This window comes from Podarcis vaucheri (genome assembly GCF_965113315.1).
Source record: "Podarcis vaucheri genome assembly, chromosome: 2".
Classification (NCBI taxonomy): domain Eukaryota; kingdom Metazoa; phylum Chordata; class Lepidosauria; order Squamata; family Lacertidae; genus Podarcis; species Podarcis vaucheri.
The window spans coordinates 122,305,451-122,327,200 of NC_138760.1; the positions used below are offsets into that span (position 1 = coordinate 122,305,451).

At 45.4% G+C, this 21,750-nt stretch overlaps 1 protein-coding gene across 1 annotated transcript; it reads right to left on the bottom strand.

Moving 5' to 3' along the window:
• Window positions 1–730: 730 nt before the first annotated feature.
• On the bottom strand, window positions 731–12,058 carry LOC309524664 (uncharacterized protein). Its single transcript, XM_082209516.1, has 4 exons — window positions 11,916–12,058; window positions 9,133–9,513; window positions 5,870–6,056; window positions 731–3,968 (listed from the first exon to the last, which is right to left on the bottom strand). The coding sequence occupies exons 2-4, from the start codon at window positions 9,496–9,498 to the stop codon at window positions 2,077–2,079; spliced, it is 2,445 nt and encodes an 814-aa protein (XP_082065642.1). The 5' UTR covers window positions 9,499–9,513; window positions 11,916–12,058; the 3' UTR covers window positions 731–2,076.
• Window positions 12,059–21,750: the final 9,692 nt, after the last annotated feature.

The following is a 21,750-nucleotide window of genomic DNA, read 5'->3' on the forward strand; positions in this document are numbered from 1 at the left end:
ATCTTAATATGATATAACTTTACTTTCCCTCGTTTCACCAATTAACAGTCTATTTTTTCCTAATCCTTTATAACATTTCTGCTAAAACCACATAAGTTCATTCCAATATCTTTCTAACATTCATTAATTTTACAATGTTTCTGTAAATAGTCTTTAAATTTCTTCCAATCTTCTTCCACCGACTCTTCTCCCTGGTCTCGGATCCTGCCAGTCATTTCCGCCAGTTCCATATAGTCCATCACCTTCATCTGCCATTCTTCCTTGGTGGGTAGATCTTGTGTCGCAAATGGTCACATTTAAGACCTGTGGAATCGGTTATCTGTCACATGAGAAACAAGGTCTGATTCCCGCCCCCACCCCTTAATCCTCTCTAGCTATTTGCTGATTCATCAACCCTGATGGAACTAAAAATATTCCTAGTTCCCCGAATTCCTGTCAAAACTATCCCAAGGTGGTGTCAACCATAAATTTTCTCTACAATTTTGAACACATCAGATGAATTGATTCAATTCAATATTCATAAGCATGGAAATGAAAATGCTCCCCTAAGTTTCCTTGGTTGTCCACTTCCAATCTCAGCTCTTGGCAGACTGTTTCTGAACTGGGAGGCATTGGCTGGTTCCTGTCACCTGACAGCCGGAGGTTTCCAGAGAGAGAGTGCAGAGTGCTGAGGAACCAGATGCTGAGACTTCAGCTAGAGTTCAACAACACATGTGCTTGCTATATGCAATTTGGAGACAAAGAATCCTTTATTTTCAGTCAGATTCAGAACTATTTCCTGTCCTCTTACCCATGAATTACATTTCTGTTCCACACTCCCCTCATGAAGCCCACCACAAGATATATTGCTTTCACGCACACAGCAACCCTGCGAGGGAGGTTTCGCATAAAGATGGTGACCAGCTTTAAGTTCCCCAATCGGCTTCATGACTGAGGAGGGATTTGAATTGTCCCCGGCATTTGTGACCTCGATCCTTGGACTCAAGCTCCCATGAGCCCCAGCCAGCGTGGCCAACGGCTAAAGAAGACGTGAGTTGCAATTTCACATCATCTGGAGGGGCCACAGGTTACCCAACAGGTCCGTTTTCAGCGCCTTGACCTTCTCCTGGCGCAGCTGCCCTTGGAACTCCCTTGTACTGAATGTGCTTCGTCCTGTGGTGCCTCTGCAGGTTGGCCTTCTTCAGGACGGAGAGGGCCTCACCACAAATGAGGCACACGGGCATGCCTTTCAGCTCCACAAAGAAATAGTCGTGTGTCCATCTTTTTTGAAAATGCGGCACTCCAAATCTATCTTCCTCTTCTTGTGGAAACATTGATTGTGCCCAGAAACAGACAATTAGGCAGATGGAGCTGTTCTAATATGGGAGTCCTATGCTGCCTATAGCCAGCCCTGGTCCATAATGTGTCTGCAGCTCTTTGAGCCATTGAAGTTTCTGAGCTCTTTTCAAAGGCAGCCCCAGGTAGTGTATGTTAAAGTAACTCCTACGCAATGTGGCACCAGACTGCTTTCTTTTTTTGAAATTATCTGTTTGTTTTAAATTCTGTAGCTTAAATTCTCTTGATGCTTGTTTTTGTGAGAAGGGCCTCTTATGGTCACAAAGCAATGATTTTCAGTGCAGCTCCATAACACTGATTGCGCCCTCACACTACCCCTTTTTGTGTGGGGATTTGGATCCAGAAAAGGAGAAGACGGGGAAAGATTAAGCAGAAACCCACCCACCCGCTGTGCCACCCTTAGGTGTGCTCAGCCTTCACCTGCTTCATGACTCCACCTTGCATGAGAAAGGATGGAGCTGCAAGAAACAGGAAGTGGTCCTTCAACCAGCCAGGACATCTCACCATCACAGACAGATCCAGTCTCCTGCTGTGGAGTCAAGAGTGGTCCTGGGATGGCAGAGAGAGGAGGGGAAGGGGCCAGGGACAGAAGGAATGGCAGGGCTCCAGATGCTGCCTTGGACCCCTCCCCTGACACCAAGGGGAGCTCCTCTTCTGGGGCTGAAAGCATTGGTGTGGTTTGATTTTATCAGTATTGCAAGGAAGCATAGAAGGAAAGGTAAAGAACACCGATACGGTTTATTAAAGTATCTGTGATTTTTCCCCTGTATGAGTTCGTTGATGTCTTCTAAGTGCTCCACTTTGACTGTAGCTCTTTCCACATTCAATACATTTAAATTGTTTTTCCCCTGTGTGAGTTCGTTGGTGTATTATAAGTGATCCCCTATCACTGAAGCTCTTTCCACATTCCATACATTGAAATGCTTTCTCCCTCGTGTGACTTTGTTGGTGTCTTCTAAGTTTCGAACTTGTACTGAAGCTCTTTCCACATTCAATACATTTAAATGGTTTCTCCCCTGTGTGCGTTCGTTGGTGTCTTCTAAATGATCCACTATCAATGAAGCTCTTTCCACATTCAATACATTTAAATGGTTTTTCCCCTGTGTGAATTCGTTGGTGTATTCTAAGTGATCCCCTATGACTGTAGCTCTTTCCACATTCAATACATTTAGATGGTTTCTCCCCTGTGTGAGTTTGTTGGTGTCTTCTAAGTTTCGAACTTGTACTGAAGCTCTTTCCACATTCAATACATTTAAATGGTTTCTCCCCTGTGTGAATTTGTTGGTGTATTCTAAGGTCTCCACTTGTACTGAAGCTCTTTCCACACTCAAAACATTCAAATGGTTTCTCCCCTGTGTGAGTTCGTTGGTGTCTTCTAAGTGTATAATTTTGACTGAAGCTCTTTCCACATTCCATACACTGAAACGGTTTCTCCCCTTTGTGAGTTCGTTGGTGTATTCTAAGTGCTCCGCTTATGCTAAAACTCTTTCCACATTCAATACATTTAAATGGTTTCTCCCCCGTGTGAATTCGTTGATGTATTCTAAGGTATCCATTTTGACTGTAGCTCTTTCCACATTCAATACATTTAAATGGTTTCTCCCCTGTGTGAGTTCGTTGGTGTACTCTAAGTGCTCCACTTATGCTAAAACTCTTTCCACATTCAAAACATCTAAATGGTTTCTCCCCTGTGTGAGTTCGTTGGTGTACTCTAAGTGCTCCGGTCATGCTAAAACTCTTTCCACATTCAATACATTTAAATGGTTTCTCCCCTGTGTGAGTTCGTTGGTGTATTCTAAGGTCTCCACTTGTACTGAAGCTCTTTCCACACTCAAAACATTCAAATGGTTTCTCCCCTGTGTGAGTTCGTTGGTGTATTCTAAGTGCTCTGCTTGTACTGAAGCTCTTTCCACATTCAATACATCTAAATGGTTTCTCCCCTGTGTGAATTCGTTGGTGTACTCTAAGTGCTCCGCTTATGCTAAAACTCTTTCCACATTCAATACATTTAAATGGTTTCTCCCCTGTGTGAGTTCGTTGGTGTTTTCTAAGGTCTCCACTTTCACTGAAGCTCTTTCCACACTCAAAACATTCAAATGGTTTCTCCCCTGTGTGAGTTCGTTGGTGTATTCTAAGGTATCCATTTTCACTGTAGCTCTTTCCACATTCAATACATTTATATGGTTTCTCCCCTGTGTGAGTTTGTTGGTGTACTCTAAGTACTCCACTTTTGCTGAAACTCTTTCCACATTCAATACATTTAAATGGTTTCTCCCCCGTGTGAATTCGTTGATGTATTCTAAGGTATCCATTTTGACTGTAGCTCTTTCCACATTCAATACATTTATATGGTTTTTCCCTTGTGTGAGTTCGTTGGTGTATTCTAAGTGATCCAGTATCACTGAAGCTCTTTCCACATACAGTACATTTAAATGGTTTCTCCCCTGTGTGAGTTTGTTGGTGTGTTCTAAGTTTTCCACTTTCACTGAAGCTCTTTCCACATGCCATACATTCAAATAGTTTCTCTCCTTTTTGACTTTTTTGTTGTATCCTCAATGTCTTTGTTTCCCCCCATAAATTCACCTGTGGCTTCATAGAATTCTGACTTTCATCTTCCTCACCTGTTTGGGAGTCTGGGAGGAAAGAGAATCCTGTTAGACTTTCAAGAAAGACAAAAAAGGAACTGAACACCTGTCAATCCCAGTCTGCACCTTCTCTCATTTTAACACTGTCTCCATTCTCCACTGTCCTCTCTAGGTTTCAAATTTTTTGAAAAGCTGATGAGATAATGGCAAGAGCAACACATGATCACTCCATTCACACTTAATAAAGCACCATCGTTTTATAATACAGATCTATGGTGGAATTGGCTTATTAGACACATCTATTTTTTCTTTCTGAAGTGAAGAAATGATCTCAGGCTCAAGTAACAGTGTCTCCTTTGTGAAATAAATAAAACTTAAGTGCTACATTTAACTGTAAAAATATTGCAATATATTGGAACCTAAGAAGAGCCTTCTGCATCAGGCAAAGGCCCACCTAGTCCAGCATCCTCTTCTCACAGAGGCCAACCAGATGCCTGTGGGAAACCGGCAAGCAGGACTGGAGCACAAGAGTCTTCTCTGCCTTCCTGTGCTTTCCAGAAACTAGTATCAAGAAGGATTATTGCCTAGGACCGCGAGGGCAGAGCAGAGACGTCAGTCTTATCCTTTTTTTCAAGCTATCCATGTTGCTGACCGTCACTGTCTCCTGTAGGGTGGATTCCATAAATGAATTACGCTTCTGTTTATTCATATTTTGCAGCCCTTAAAGGCTGATAAATGTATTATGGCCTACGCTTGTGTGGGCTGCAGTCTCACAAAGTGGAATTTTGAGCAGGAAAGCTGGTGCCACTATAAACTTCGGAGTCTTTGTTGGCTTTGTGTATTTATTTTGAAATTTGCACCAAGGTTGTACCACAGTAGCTCCATGGAAGCTTAGGGACAGACAAAATTACAGGGTGTCAGCTCCGTGAATCTCAAGCCTCTCGTGCCTCCGCTGACAGAGCCTGAGAACGCAAGAGATGTGATTCGGTTGGAATGTGAAGCAGGGGAGGAGCAGCCAAGCTGCAGCAGGAGCAAAGAACAAAGAGCAGGAAGAGGGGGTGCCGACGGGGGGTGGGGGTGGGGGCACAGACTGTTATCTCCAGTTTGAGCTCTGACACAGAGCCCCCGAAATAGCCTGTCCAAAAAATCGTAGGCTCTAGAGAATCTGCAAGAAGAGGGGAAAAGAAAGTGAAAGCGGGGCCTTCTTTGCTGGAGGACTCGGCAACTGCAAGCTGGGATGAACAGGCCGAAGACTGAGCTCCACAGTGATTTATGAGTTTGAGATAATTACTACTGGAGTTGTCTCATGTCTGTGCGGGAGAACCAAGCCATTACACAGGGGTGCTAAGATTATTATCCCACTCACTAACTCACTCACACAAACAACCCCAGTCTGTGAGATTGGCAAGTTTACACAGTTTGCTTATAATACCACCTGCTCTTGGACTTTATATGACCAATCCTAAGTGCAGAGCCTCCAGCCACAGGAATTGTGTATCATGATAACTGGTCCTTTGTCCCTCAAGCCCACCAAACTGGGAAGGTGCATGCATTTATTGTGTTTTGATGCTGGTGGAATGTATCATTCTGACCCTGTCTCTAAAAAATAAGAGTAATAGAAACAATTTAAATACATTAATTATAAATAATTATGGGAAGCATTTCCATTCCCCTTCACCCATTTTTCAGGATTGATGTGCAACATCATTATCATCAATTATTCCTGCCATGGAAATAACACCTAAGATTTCAAAGCCTGGAGGAAGAAAATCTGACCCCACTACTTTAGGAAAAGGATTCAAGAAACAAAGAGCTGCTTTGCAGAAGGCTTCACCTCTTCCTTCTTCCTCTCAGGAACTTCCTTCCATTTGTCTCCTCTCCATCTTTTCCTCTTTCTCCCTCCACCATCCATCTGTCCCTGTCCCCATCTCCTCTCCTCTGGAACTCACCAGATTTCTCCAAGGGTCCTGGGAGGGAATGCTCAGAGGTTGTGGGGAGGGATGCGGGAGAGAGCCTGACCAGGTCACCCGTCCATCTCCCTCCTTCCATCCTGGCCAGGGTTGCAGGTTCAGTCTCAGCTAGGTTTGCAGCTTCAGCTTCCTGAGGAGCGCAGAATCCAGAGCCAGTTGCAGCTTCCTGGGAGGGAGGGAAGAAGAAGAAGCCAAGGGAGTCTGAGAGCCCCTGCAGGGATTCTCCTGCCCAAGACATTCTCCTGCCCCTGGAGAAGCCGCAATTGGGCACCCCCTTCCCAAGGGCACCCACTTCCCAAGGTGCATTTTCAAACACCTTTGGCAATTCTTTTCACCTGCCTGTCCCACCTCCCTTCTTAAGGCTGGCATGGTATGCACATTAGTGGCCTGAGAGTAGATTCTTGGGAACTTAAAAGTTAATCTGCAAAGGACTGCTCTGAATACATGGGTGGCCCTTGCAGGGAGAAGAAGGAAGCCCCTTGCTTGCATCTGGACCCCTTGGGAGAGGCGGGGGATCCGCCCACTGCTCCCTCTGCCCTCGCTGCCTCTTCCTCTGTCCTCCTGGCCTGCAAACACCCTTTGCTCTTGTTTCTCAGGGGAGAGAGGCAGAAAGAACCTTCAAACCCATCCGTTTCCTCCTCTGCTCCCCCTCCTGTCCTTTTGGGAAACAGGAACTTTGGTCAGGAGTAAACAACTTAGATGGCAAGTTCGCAAGATAAGCACTTTGGAGCACTGCTTGCTCCTACCATGTGTGTGTCTGTGTGTGTTTGGACCTAGAGGACAACATACATGTTTACACCAAGTGATTCCTTAAAGAGGGCAATTCTTTAAAACCGAAGGCCATTTCTACGAAATGGAAGACTTCCGAAGGCAGCCTTTTACAGGGAAAGTTTTGCTTGTTTTTGTATTGTTGGAAGCTACCCAGATGGGCAGAGGTAACCCAGTCAGATAGGCAGGATGAAAGTAGTAGTAGTAGTAGTAATAATAATAATAATAATAATTGTCAGGGGTTTAGGAGCAGAGGCAAGGGCAAGGGAGGAAACAGAGAGCGAAGGGGAGGAGGCAGAAGAAAAGATGAGTGATGACGACGACCCGAGATCTCCGAGTCTTTCCAGTGAATCAGAGGATTCACAGAAAGGAGCACCAGTGGCCAGGGCAAGGGGGGAGTCTAGGGGGGCACCCCAGGAAGATAGAGCCAGAGGGGACTCAGAGGAGAGCAGTTGGAAATCGGGACCAGCGTCACCGCCAGAGAGCAGGGAAGAGGAAGGGAGCCAGGGGGCAAGCGCTGGCAGCTCACCACAGGAGGGAGGGCATGAGTCAGGAGTGGCCACACCTCCATCGGGGAGCGAAGAAACGGTTAAGAGGAAAGTGGAAGGTTGGGCGCGCGCGCCAAGTTCAAATGCAGAGGAAGGCGGCGCAGTAAGCAGCCCGGAAAGGGAGCCAGGTCCTAAAGCCCGGCGCAAGGAGGCAGGAGGGTCCGGGTCAGCGTCAGAAGAATCCCGGAAGGAAGAAGCCCCGGGGGGTAGAGGGACCCAGAGGAGGACAGTCAGGCGGAAAAGGTGGAGCAGGGCTAGGATATTAAGTTGGTGCGCACGGGGCGGAGACTCAGACGGAGCTTCGTCGATCTAGCTACTAGACGTAGAGTTGCGCGCAGCAGCGTGAGAATGGAAACTGTAATTCAATAAAGACTTTTACTAAATGATCGCTGGCTAGCGTGATCCTCTGTGAGCTAGGATCTTCAAGCAGCTCTGACAATAATAATAATAATAATTGCTTCCTAAGCCTATCCTGGGACGTGGGTGGCACTGTGTGGGTTAAACCACAGAGCCTAGGACTTGCTGATCAGAAGGTTGGCGGTTCGAATCCCCGCGACAGGGTGAGCTCCCGTTGCTCGGTCCCTGCTCCTACCAACCAAGCAGTTCGAAAGCACATCAAAGTGCAAGTAGATAAATAGGTAGCGCTTTGACAGAAAGGTAAGCAGCGTTCCCGTGCACTGCTCTGGTTCGCAAGAAGCGGCTTAGTCATGCTGGCAACATGACCCGAAAAGTGTACGACGGCTCCCTCGGCCAGTAAAGCGAGATGAGCTCCGCAACCCCAGAGTCGGCCACGACTGGACCTAATGGTCAGGGGTCCTTTACCTTTTTAAGCCTGTCCTGATTGGCATGCTGATCACAGACTCTGTCCAAACAACCCCTTTGAATGCAACAGGGCTTCCTATTTTTACTGCTATCAGTGGGAACAGTCAAACCACGAAGCCACTGATCAACCAGAGTTTCCTGTTTTGACCAAGCAAAGTTTGAAGTTAGCTTAATATCCCAGCTTATTCCAAAGCTGCCAGCTGCAGTTTCCTGGTTTGGGCAAAATGGAAAGTTTGTTAGCTATGGCTCATAAGAGATTGCCTGGTTTCATCACAGTTCACCATCAGGGTTGGCCCAATCATGAGATAAGCTGGGACAATTAGGTCAGGAGGCAGATGCAGGGAGATATGGGACCAGCACGTTCCCAGCTCCCCTGTTTGTAAGCCTTGCTGTCAGTGCAGGACCACACCTGGTAAATTTGTGCAACTACCCATTTAGAGTCTTTTTCTTTTGCCCTCTCTCACTAAAGGTTGGGTGGGGGTCCTTTATGGAGTGATGCATTCTGGTTGTGGGGGCCAGGAGACTGCGGTGGTGGCTAGAGTTTTTGGTTTTAAACTTGAGTCAACTTAGGTTTTATCGTAACTTTGCTGCAGCAATGCATTAAAAACCGTTCCTATTTTTAACCCAGATTTTCAGGCTGTGATTCAGTCACCTGAACCTGACCATTATCCTAATAAATCTTGCAACAACCTTGCAAAATAGGCCAGTGTTATTTAATGCAAGTACACATGGGATTGCTGAGGCTGCAAGACGTGCCAAGAGATTTACCTCAGTGGGGAGAAAAGAGCATTTTGGAAATGAAGGCAATTTAGAGGAGGAAAATGAGGATTGGTGGAAGATCACCTCTTCTGACGTAGCTTCTGCTCTGATGAAATTCCGAGTCCCCTGTGGTTGCTTTACTAAAGTAACAACATCAGGAGATATGATCACAAAACTCCCATGTATAAGAAAGTTTGGTCTAGCAATCCTTTTTAAACTGGATTAGAGAGAAAGTGCAGGGAGGAGGAATATTCACCACCAAAGCTAAACAGAACCTCCATGTCTAGAGGCAGTGGACCTGTGACCTCCAGGTGCTGGAAGCCCAGGTGAGAGGAGGGCACTTACCTTTCCCAGTAGCCCCTCAGTGTCTGGGAGCAGGGTCTGGTCTGTCCCCCCTGCTCTCCCACTGGGCCACCGACTGGCATCTGCAGCTCCCCTGAAGGAGAGGACACCATCCCCGGAGTGGGGAGGACTGGGAGCCTGTGGGGTTTCCCACCCTGAACGAGGGGGCTGCATCGTCTTCAGGAAATCCTGCTTCTGGGCCTCCCAGTGCTGCTGCGGCTGCCCCTCCTCTGCCTCCTGCTTAATCTGACATAAATCTGCCTGAGGCAGAAGATCCCTGATGGTCCCAACTTGGCCGGCCGGAGGTTTCTTTCCTTTGTAGTCCAGTCTCTCCCTTTGAATGGGTCTCCTGGGTCCCTGCTCTTCCATTTTTACGCCACCCTCCTGGAAAAGAAATAAGCACAAAGTAAAATAAAACCCAAGAATAAAAACAAAAGCCCATTTTTTAACCATTTGCCAGTTTTTGAAATATATTATTACTCTTTCTATTTCTGATGTTCAGGCTGTGAATGACAATCATTATGTCACCCAAATGACTCCACCCAGGGAGAAGGGGAAGTTATCCAAAGACTGGGGGAAACATCAAGGTTTATGGAAGTACAAATAATATTTGGGGGTGGGGGAACCAAGGCAGTGGGAGGGAAATCCAAAAACAACCCAGTGAGAGGACTGAGCATGTTCAGTGGACAGGGAATGCTGATCCTGGCTGCAACTTCTAGCATGTTGGAAAGGCAGCAACAGATCTTTGTATATGAATAAGGCTGCAACAGACCCAGCTAACATTTAAAGTACATGGCTTCACCCAAGAAATCCTGCCAGCTGCAGTTTGTTAGGGGTGTTGAGAACTCTAGCAATAAACTACAGGTCCCGTGGTTCTCTGGGGGAAGCCACGTGCTTTAAATGTATGGTATCCGCACAGTCTAAGAAACAAACAGACAAAAGGAATATTGACCAACAAAATCAAACAACCCACTCCAAAATATTTTATATTTGATGGTCACAAACTCTTTACTGAAGACATTCTAACTTGCAGTCCATTGGCTGCATATGGCTTGCCAAGCCTCAGGGTGTGTCCTGCTAGTCCCTGCCATTTCCATCTCCTGATCTCATCATAGGATGAAGATCTCTGTCTGTCCTGGAGAGAAAGATGCCTAAGGGGCCCTTAGAGAGAACTTTTCAACTCCAATTTCAGCACAAACCAGCACAGTGCTGAAATGGGGCAAAAGGAAAATAAATGATCCCTCTGGCTGCTCTTTAAAGAGGATTTCTAAAGAACAATCTGAAGGGTCTTTTTCCCACAGATCTCCTTGCTAATTCAGAAGGTCTTCTTGTGCTCTTATTTCTCCTCCCCCCAGCACTGGGGTTGGAAGGTCTAAACATACTGATTGTGTTTGCAAGACTTGTATGTATGCTAGATGGCATGTCTGGTGAGTTTGTGCAGCACCTCTGGCGTGTGTGCATGTGACTTTATGGTCGGCATCTCTTTTCTGTGTGCGCATGCATGTGCATACGTTGGCCACAAAGCTCACTGGAATGTGGCCTCCAGAATCAATGCAGCTTTAAGCCCATAAACGTTTCATTCCTCCTGCTCTATCAGAAAGAACAATCAAATCTGAGACTATCAGGAGGAGAGAACTCCTGGATCTACAATGTTCTCAATATCCTATGGACACAAACTGCAATGAGATTTCCCTTTAATTGCTTTGAGATTTTTTCCCTTAAAAATATGAAGCAGTATAGAAATGAAATGAGTAATAATATGAAAATGAATAGCTAATTTCAATTTCGCCTTCCTCAGTCTTAAACAATACTGTCTTCAACGTTTTTATTATCTTTAATTGATTTCAATTTGCCACACTTCTTAAGAATCCTTCTTTCCTCTGCATTCTCAAAACTGTCACCCACTTCAACCGTCAGCCTTCATCTGAAAACTCTGCTGCCTTACTGAGGAAGGTGGAAATAAAACAATTAATGAATAAATAAGTCTCACTTATTTACACGCAGACACAAGAGGTCACTAGCTTTGACAGCTTGGGAAAAGATCAGATGCGTTCTCCGGGAAATAGATCTATTAGCTGTTTTATTAGCTGTGACAGATCAACAGAGCCTCCATGTGTAGGCACAGTGTACCTTGATTTGGGGCAGGCAAAAGAAGCCATTTCCTTGCTAAATGAATCTGATGCACATCATTGCCACAAGATGCAGTGATGGTGGTGGCGGCTAAGAGTGCTTTAGAAGGCGACCAATTCATGAAGGAGGGTGATAGGTTCATCAATGGCACTGGCAGAGGAAGGGGGGCAGGAGTAGTGGCCTGCAAAGGGTGTCAGGAGGCTGCAGAGTGAGAGCGACACCTCCCTGTTGCACTGCTCTTCCATTCCCCCTCCTGCCTTCCCTTCCCTCTCCCCCGTGGGGAGGACCGTGGAAGAGGACGGGGCTCCCTGCTGAGGGACAGGGAGAGGGGAGGCAAAAGCCCCAGGTACGCCGCTGATCATCGGACGACTGTATGCATCGTCCATCGCGGAGCAGCAGCTGCCTTGGACCCCTCATTCTGCCCCTTGAGCCCAGGACTGAAGGGAGCAGCTCCCCAGGGTCTCCGGCAGGGTCCGTGCCAGCCTGAGCCAGAGATGTTTGCCCCTGCGCCCTCCTGCAGATGCCCTGCCCCTCAGCTGCGCCCCTTCCCCTTCCTGCCCGGGTGGGGGGGGCGCCCTGCAGCCTCTGACTCCACTCGGGGCCTGATCCTGCCAGGCGCACCTGCTCTCCTCCTCCCCCCCCCCCGCCTCCTGCACCTCGGACTCCTCGCTCCGTCCCTGCTCCGGAATCCGGCTCCTCTCCGGGGAAACTCGCCAGGCCACGGGCCGCTGCTCCTCCGCTCTCCTCGGCGGGGGACAGGAAAGTGCAGCCGCTCTCGAGTCCCCCTGGCTGGCCCCGTTTCCTGCCTCGCTGGCTGTGGGTTGGGCCCTGGGAGGCTGCGAGGCTGGATGCGCCCCCTTGCGCTGTCCCTCAAAATTTATTGTATCATTGGAATCTACCTGGCATCTTCTCGGATATCCAGAATGTTGCACAAATAAGTCTCCTTGTGATCCGATGTGCAGTCACTGGTTTCCTCATCAGTAAATCTTTTCAGAAAGCTGGGACGACGCCACCCTGCAGCCATAGCTGTCAACTTTCAGATTTGAAAATAAGGGATCAGCAGCCTCACCTGTCCCGGGGACAGTCTACTCTACAGGATACCTAACAATCCGGGATAGCAGCGGGAAATGGCACTGGAATAAGGGAAATTCCGGCAAAAAAGGGAAGGTTGACAGCTATGCCTGCAGCCCGAATGGGTAGCTGGAGGAGGCAGTCCAGTTCCCAGCTCTGCTGGTTGGGATCATGCAATCACTTAGCTCCAGCAACCGACCTTTCCAAACCCTCCAACATTTCTCTGATGAAAATAGGGACATCCCTTTCCATAAATATAATTTTCCTATTTATATACCGCACATCTTATTACGTTGCCCCAGCCACTCTGGGAAGTTTCCAACATATATAAAAAACATAATAAAACATGAAACATTTTGAAACGTCCCTATACAGGATTGCCTTCTCAGAGGGCCAGGGGGTCGGATAACTCCATTCCCTCCAGCATTTCTTCAATGAAAATAGGGAGACCCTAAGGAAAAGCGGAATATTCTGGGATCAAATCAGAAACCAGGACAGCTTCTCTAAATCAGGGACATCCCTGGAAAATAGTGGCATTTGGAGGGTTTCTATTTCCCTGCTTTTTCTTTCGCTGCCTCTGGTCTCCTGCATCCATTTAGCAGAGGAGGGGAGCGTTTTTGGCTTTCATACTTCTCCACTCCTCACCCCACCCCCAATATAACCAAAAACACACACACCATTTGGGAGGGAGGACCAAAAAAATATAAAAATCGTTTTATTATTTTATTACTTATTTTTGCAGTTCAATGGCCACCACAATACAATTTAAAAAACAAGGCTCTTGTGAGATGTTTCATTATTTTGTTATTCTGACATTGCATTGCACAGGAGCACCTTTGCACAGCTGTTTGAATTTTTTTATGAAAAAAGAATAAGAATGCATTCTAAAGGGTTTCTTTAGAAGCAGAACAAGTATTTTATTTTTAATAACAGAGGAAATGATGCCCAATTCTGAGTGCTCATCCTGGCTTTAAGGTTAGCAGCCACAAAACCCTCACAAAAAGCTATGAAAGGATTTTGTTAGCAAGATTCAAGGCAAATTCCTGCCTTGTATTCCTGGGCTGCCTCTTCCTTGAGAACCAAAATTTTAAAAGATGATGCTGTTAAGGTGCTACACTCAATATGCCAGCAACTCTGGAAAACTCAGCAGTGGCCAGAGGACTGGAGAAGGTCAGTCTACATCCCAATCCCAATGAAGGGCAGTGCCAAAGAATGTTCCAACTACCGCGCAATTGCACTCATTTCACACGCTAGCAAGGTTATGCTTAAAATTCTACAAGGCAGGCTTAAGCAGTATGCGGACTGAGAATTCCCAGAAGTTCAAGCTGGATTTCGAAGGGGCAGAGGAACCAGAGAACAAATTGCAAACATGCTGGATTATGGAGAAAGCTAGGGAGTTCCAGAAAGACATCTACTTCTGCTTCTCTGACTACATAAATGCCTTTGACTGTGTCGACCACAGCAAACTATGACAAGTTCTTAAAGAAATGGGAGTGCCTGATCACCTCATCTGTCTCCTGAGTGTTATGGAAAAATCTAGGTGTGAGGCTGTTCAGTCAAACCAGCTCGTTGGAAAGAGCCCGCGGGTCCCTTGCGGAATAAAGGAAGGAGTCCAGCCATCAACTGGAGCAAATCACTGTAGACCAAAGTTTATTGCGCAACAGGTTCAAAGAGGAATTTTGGACCCCAGGCATGGGGTGACAAAGACTTTTAAAACTTTCCCACCATATCCCAGAATACAGTTCGTAGAGCATCATTGCTATATGATTGTTACATCACTGACATGTCACAATAGCGGAGGGGTAGACAGGGGTTACACCAGTCTAACCTTGGCAAACATGTCCAGACAAGTCCTTGATAAAAGATTAGCATAAGCATGCCCATGTCAGGGCAAGACTCAGGCATAAGATTAGCATAGGCAAACACCTCTGAAGTCCCATCACCCAAAGTACAATAGAACTTCCTTTGCATGTCTGGCCCCTTGGCACGTTTGGTGATAGGATTAGGCTTTCCTTGGCCCAGCTCAGCAATTCTCACCCCTGGATACTTCCTGGAGTCCTTTTTCAAGCGAAAATAGCTTTGGAATGGAGGAAACTGGCAAAGGTGTTCATTTTATATTATTTTTAAAGCTAGGTACCGTATTTTTCGCTCTATAAGACGCACCAGACCACAAGACGCATCTAGTTTTTGGAGGAGGAAAACAAGAAAAAAAGTATTCTGAATCTCAGAAGCCTGAACAGCAAGAGGGATCGCTGCGCAGTGAAAGTAGCAATCCCTCTTGCTGTTCTTGCTTCTGTGATAGCTGTGCAGCCTGCATTCACTCCATAAGACCCACACACATTTCCCCTTACTTTTTAGGAGGGAAAAAGTGAGTCTTATAGAGCAAAAAATATGGTAACTTCCCTGAGCTGTCAAGTTGAAAGGATACATTCAGGCATAATATCTGTAACATTTAATAACTTTAAAGATGTGCCCCCCCCTAATTTCCTTAACATAAATCTATATGTGGGACAAGAAGCTACAGTTAGAACTGGACATGGAACAACTGATTGGTTCAAAATTGGGAAAGGCTGTACAACAAGGCTGTATATTGCTCCCCGCTTATTTAACTTCTATGCGGAATTCAACATCCGAAAGGCTGGAGTGGATGAATCCCAAGCCAGAATTAAGATTGCCGGAAGAAATATCAACAACCTCAGATATGCAGATGACACAACCTTGATGGCAGAAAGCGAGGAGGAATTAACCTCTTAATGAGGGTGAAAGAGGAGACCGCAAAATATGGTCTGAAGCTCAACATCAAAAAACCGAAGATGATGGCCACTGGTCCCATCACCTCCTGGCAAATAGAAGGGGAAGAAACGGAGGCAATGAGAGATTTTACTTTCTTGGGCTCCATGATCACTGCAGATGGCTCCATGATTACTGCAGATGGTGACAGCAGTCACGAAATTAAAAAGCGCGACAAGGTTGCCCAATTTCCCTATTGCTTTTTATATCGGACCTGGAGGTTCTCTTAAATATGATTAGAAGGGACCAATTGGTTAAAGGTATACAAGTCGGAGCCAAACAGTACAAATTGAAAGCATTTGCTGGTGATCTAGTATTGACATTACAGGAGCCAGAATCTAGTACTAAAAGAGTATTGGAACTGATTCAAGAATTTGGTCAGGTTGCAGGATTCAAGTTGAGTAAGTTAAAAACTAAGGTTTTAGAGAATAACAGTGACTGAGAGGGAGAGGTTTCAGAAGGAGACAGGTTTAACATTGGTTAAGAAAGTGAAATACCTGGGGGTTAATATGACTGCCAAGAATGTGAATTTATTCAAAGATAATTATGAAAAATGCTGGACGGAAGTGAAAAAGGATTTAGAAATATGGTCAAATCTGAAGCTTTCATTGCTAGGCCATATTGCTGTGATAAAAATGAATGTATTGCCAAGAATGTTGTTTTTGTTTCAAACACTGCAAATTTTGGATAAAATTGACTGTTTCAAGAAGTGGCAAAGAGATATTTCTAGATTTGTCTGGCAGGGCAAGAAGCCCAGAATAAAATTTAAAATACTAACTGATGCAAAAGAAAGAGGTGGATTTGCCCTGCCAGACCTTAAACTTTACTATGAATCAGCTGCTTTTTGCTGGCTGAAAGAATGGCTTCTTCTTGAAAACTCAGACATTTTGGATTTAGAAGGTTTCAATAATGTATTTGGGTGGCATGCATATTTGTGGTATGATAATGTAATGGTTTGGAGTTACTCGTGCGTAAGCCGACCCCGTTTGGGCGCTTGGTTGCCTGGTTAAACCCTTCGGACTGCACAGCCCATCTCCGCGTGGCTGCCTCAGTCACTGGCAGAATCTGTCTGTGGGCGTTTCTTAAACCTCTGCCAGCATAAAAGCTGTTTGACACCCAATCGTCTCCGCCTCTCATTGCGCGGGAGTCTCCTGCGCAGGGTGGGCGTGGGTAGCCGAGTGCCTGGGCTCTCTTCACTGACTTCCAGGGAAGAATCCCGAGCCCTTCCACCTCCTCTTCCCATTGCTCTCCTGGACTCTTGGTGTTATGCGTATTTCCTTCCCATTCCACCAAGCTGAGTCTCCCCCTTGTGCTAGGACCTTCACCTGCAGAATCAGAGACCCTCTCCTTCTCCCGTGTCTCTGATGTCAGTTCCCTGACATCCACCTCCCCCCCAGGGCCCCCTTCACTCCCCGATCGACCTGTGGGCTCTATCTCTTCCTCTTCTCTGGTCGGTGAGACAGGAAAACCCCGGAAGGAGCTGTCCTCCTCCTCCGTGGGTGCGGAAACCTCTTCCCACCTGCCAAGGTTCCCACCCATGGGCTGACCCTCCCAGTCCGATTCTTCCTCGGATTCTGAAAACCCTTCAAAACTCTCGTCATCCGTGGTGCCAAATTGTTCCTCCCAGAATCTCTCTAAGGGCTGGGGCTTATCCGGGAACCGGTGGTGGAACACTTCCACCATATGCTCGTCACCAACTGCTTCCACTGGCACCCACGTGTTTTCCGACAAGGGCTCTCCTTCCCACGCCACCAAGTACTCCACTTGCCGACCTCTCCACCTTGAATCAACTATTTCCGCAGCCGAGCTTTGGTGTTCCCTTTCTTCTACCTGTGGTTGTGGCATGACTTCTACTTCCCGCCCCACAAACTCCCGCCCCTCTCTGTGTGGTGAGAGCAAGGATCTGTGGAACACAGGATGTATTTTCATACTGTCGGGCAACCTGAGCTTGAATGCCACGGGATTTATCTGTTGTGTAACTTCAAATGGCCCCAGCCATCTAGGCTGCAACTTCTTGCACCCTCCTTTAAAGGGTAACCCTTGAGTGGATAGCCACACTCGATCCCCCACCCATATGGTTTCCCCTTCCTTGTGGTGCTTATCTGCTTGCTTCTTGTAATTCGCCTTGGCCCTCTCTAGGTTCATCTTAAGTTGTTGGTGTAGAGCTTCCATTTCTTCCACAAACTGTTCAGCAGCGGGCACACTCCAGCTTTGTTCCTCGCTACCCGGAAATGCCCTGGGATGACACCCATAGTTGGCCATAAACGGACTCATTCCCGTGGACACATGTTCAGTGTTATTGTACGCAAATTCCGCTAACGCTAGTTTCTCTACCCAATCATTCTGCCTCTCGCTTACGTAGCAGCGCAAGTATTGCTGGAGTATGCTGTTTGCCCTTTCCGCTTGCCCATTGGTTTCTGGGTGTCTCACTGTCGAGAAACTCACCTCGACTTGCAGCAGACTCATGAGCTTCCTCCAGAACCGGGAAGTAAATTGTTTTCCTCGGTCGGAGAGAACCCTTAAGGGGGCGCCATGCAACCTAAAAATGTGCTCTACAAACAACCGTGCCGTTTCTTCTGCCGTCACCGCGTGTGAGCAGGCTATGAAATGGCACATTTTGGTTAGCAAGTCGACTTACTACCATTACTGCTGTTTTTCCCCTTGATTTGGGCAAATCCGTCATAAAATCAATAGACACCACCTCCCAGGGTTTGTTTGGTGTGGGTAAGGGTTCCAGTAAACCCGCTGGTACCGTGCGTTCCCCTTTGGCCCTTTGGCAGCAGTCGCACCCTCGTACATATTCTCGTACATCTTCCCTCACCTTTGGCCACCAGAATTGTCTGGTCACCAACATCATAGTTTTGCGTTGTTCAAAGTGTCCCGCTGTGGGGGTGTCATGTAGTTGTTTGAGTACCCTTCTTCTTAGAACTTCCCCCGGTACGTACATCGCCCCCTATAGTACAACACCCCTTCCTTCAAACCCCTCTGGTGCTCCCCTCCCATTTTGGAGTTCCCTGATTTTTGTTCGGGCGAATTCATCGTTCCTAGTGAGCCCTGCCAGTTCCCTCATGCCCACTAGTTCCCCCACGCACCCATCGGTCCTCAGGTATGACGTGTCGTGTCTCTGGCGGCCCCTCTCCTTCGAAGTACTCTGGTTTTCGCGAAAGAGCGTCTGCTCTCACGTTTTGCTCTCCTGGCACATACCGGATTTCAAAACAAAACTTGGAGAATTCCTGCACCCAGCGAATCTGTCTCTGGTTGAGAACTCGTGCTGTCCTCCAGTGTTCCAAGTTCTTGTGATCTGTACAAACCTGGATCTTGCGCTGCGCCCCTATCAGCAGATGGCGCCACCGACGTAAGGCAGCGTAGATTGCGAGCAGTTCTCGGTCGTACATGGTGTAGTTTTGTTCCGACTTGCTCAGCTTCCTCAAGAAAAAGGCACACGGTTTCCATTCTTGCTTGCCCAATCCTGACTGCAAAAGAACAGCCCTGATGGCTCTGTCTGATGCGTCTGTCTCCAACCTCAGTGGTTTCTCCAAATCCACGTGTAATAGTTGCTCTATTAATGCCTTAAGAGAGAATATTATGAAAATGATATACAGGTGGTACATGACACCAGTTAGGCACGCAAAAATATATCATTTGCCTGACAATAAATGTTGGAAATGTAAAGAGACTGAAGGTACATTCTTTCACCTTTGGTGGACGTGCCCAAGGATTAAGGCTTTCTGGGAGATGATCTATAATGAAATGAAAAAGGTATTTAAATATACCTTTCTGAAGAAACCAGAGGCCTTTCTCCTGGGCATGGTCGGCCAGTTGGTGTTAAAGAAGGATAGAAATTTTTTAATGTATGCTACAACAGCAGCAAGAATACTTATCGTAAAGTATTGGAAGACACAAGATCTACCCACCCAGGAAGAATGGCAGATGAAGGTGATGGAGTACATGGAACTGGTGGAAATGACTGGCAGAATCCGAGACCAGGGAGAAGAGTCGGCAGAAGATGATTGGAAGAAATTTAAAGACTATCTACAGAAATATTGTAAAATTAAGGAATGTTAGAAGGATGCTGGAATGACGTTATGCGGTTTTAGCAGTAATGTTATAGATTTAGGTAAAATTCAGATGCAAGTAATGGACTACATGGAAATGGCGGAAATGACTGGCAGAATCCGAGACCAGGGAGAAGAGTTGGTGGAAGAAGATTGAAGGAAATTTAAAATTTATTTACAGAAACATTGTAAAATTTTTGAATGTTAATGGCATTGAAATGAACTGAAGGGGTTCTAGCAACAAGGTAAAAAATAAGATTGGATTGATAATAGATAAATTAATTGGATATGAATTTGCCGAACTAATTTTCAAAAGGGATACAAAAAAGGGAGACGTGAGGAAGTCAGGAAAATAAGTGAATCAAAGATGAGGAATTAAAAAGAGGGATTTTTGTGGTGTTTTTTTAATGTGCTTTTTTCTTTCTTTTTCTTTTTTCTTTCTTTTCTAAGTTAAACTTTTGTATTTTTTGTATTTTATAATTTTATATTTTTGTGTATGTGTTTTTCCTTTTTCTGTTTGTTGTTATTCTCAAAACTTAATAAAATATCATTTTAAAAAAACAGATCATGAATAGGTGAGAATGTAAAGTTACAATATATTAAGATAAATCATTAAGATAAAAGCAAAAATGGAAAGGATTTGCTGAAGTAACTAATTGAACTAGAATACAAAAAAGGGAGGTGTGAGGAGGTCAGGGAAACAAGTAAATGAAAGACAAGACATGTAAAAATTGATTTGTTTTTAATTGTTTTTATTTTTCTGTACTTTGTTTTTTTCTGTTTTCTTTTTATTTTTGTAATTCTTTGAAACTTTAATAAATGTTATTTTTTTAAAAAAAAAGAATTCTGGTGCTGGAGGAGACTCTTGAGAGTCCCATGGACTGCAAGAAGATCAAACCTATCCATTCTGAAGGAGATCAGCCCTGAGTGCTCACTGGAAAGACACATACTGAAGCTGAGGTTTCAATACTTTGCCCACCTCATGAGAAGAGAAGGCTCCCTGGAAAAGACCCCCCTGATGTTGGGAAAGATGGAGGGCACACGGAGAAGGGGACGACAGAGGACGAGATGGTTGGACAGTGTCCTCAAAGCTACGAACATGAGTTTGACCAAGCTGCAGGAGGCAGTAGAAGACAGGAGTGCCTGGCGTGCTCTGGTCCATGGGGTCATGAAGAGTCGGACACAAATAAACGACTAAACAACAACAAACTTGCCAAATGAACCTTATATTGGCCCGTTTGACAAGACCAGCTACCATGTTTGAGTTGTTGTTTTTTTGGGGGGAGGGGAAAGGCTTAAGCATAATTTTGGGAGGCAGCAAATGGTCACATTTATTTATTTATTTTTAATAATATTTATTAAGGTTTTAAAGGTTACAAAAAGAAAAAATAATAACATCATATTAAACAACATCAAAAACAACACATCATAATAGGAAAAGAAAAAAAAAGAAAATACAAAAACAGAAAAAAGTCCATTAAAAAAATAACACATCGAATCTTCCCATAACTTATCATTCGTTAGCTTGTTTTCTTGACCTCCTCACACGTCCCTTTTTTGTATTCTAGTTCGGTTAACTATTTCAGCAAATCCTTTCCATCTTTTCCAATTTTTGCCCTGTAATTTATCTTAATATGATATAACTTTACTTTCCCTCGTTTCACCAATTAACAGTCTATTTTTTCCTAATCCTTTATAACATTTCTGCTAAAACCACATAAGTTCATTCCAATATCTTTCTAACATTCATTAATTTTACAATGTTTCTGTAAATAGTCTTTAAATTTCTTCCAATCTTCTTCCACCAACTCTTCTCCCTGGTCTCGGATCCTGCCAGTCATTTCCGCCAGTTCCATATAGTCCATCACCTTCATCTGCAATTCTTCCCTGGTGGGTAGATCTTGTGTCGCAAATGGTCACATTTAAGAACTGTGAAATCGGTTACCTGTCACATGAGAAACAAGGCCTGATTCCCACCCCCACCCCTTAATCCTCTCTAGCTATTTGCTGATTCATCAACCCTGATGGAACTAAAAATATTCCTAGTTCCCCGAATTCCTGTCAAAACTATCCCAAGGTGGTGTCAACCATAAATTTTCTCTACTATTTTGAACACATCAGATGAATTGATTCAAATCAATATTCATAAGCATGGAAATGAAAATGACCCCCTAAGTTTCCTTGGTTGTCCACTTCCAATCTCAGCTCTTGGCAGACTGTTTCTGAACTGGGAGGCATTGGCTGGTTCCTGTCACCTGACAGCCGGAGGTTTCCAGAGAGAGAGTGCAGAGTGCTGAGGAACCAGATGCTGAAACTTCAGTTAGAGTTCAACAACACAGGTGCTTGCTATATGCAATTTGGAGACAAAGAATCCTTTATTTTCAGTCAGATTCAGAACTATTTCCTGTCTTCTTACCTATGAATTACATTTCTGTTCCACACTCCCCTCATGAAGCCCACCACAAGATATATTGCTTTCACGCACACAGCAACCCTGCGAGGGAGGTTTCGCATAAAGATGGTGACCAGATTTAAGTTGCCCAATTGGCTTCACGACTGAGGAGGGATTTGAAAT

What these genes read in the sequence shown, in the direction of transcription:
- LOC309524664 (XM_082209516.1), bottom strand. Translation starts at nt 9,498, where the DNA reads ATGGAAGAGCAGGGACCCAGGAGACCCATTCAAAGGGAGAGACTGGAC. An exon ending in CTGAGGGGCTACTGGGAAAG is followed by an intron (nt 6,057 to 9,132) that starts GTAAGTGCCCTC and finishes CCTCCCTCCCAG; the next exon opens with GAAGCTGCAACTGGCTCTGG. An exon ending in AGGACCCTTGGAGAAATCTG is followed by an intron (nt 3,969 to 5,869) that starts GTGAGTTCCAGA and finishes CTTTCCTCCCAG; the next exon opens with ACTCCCAAACAGGTGAGGAA.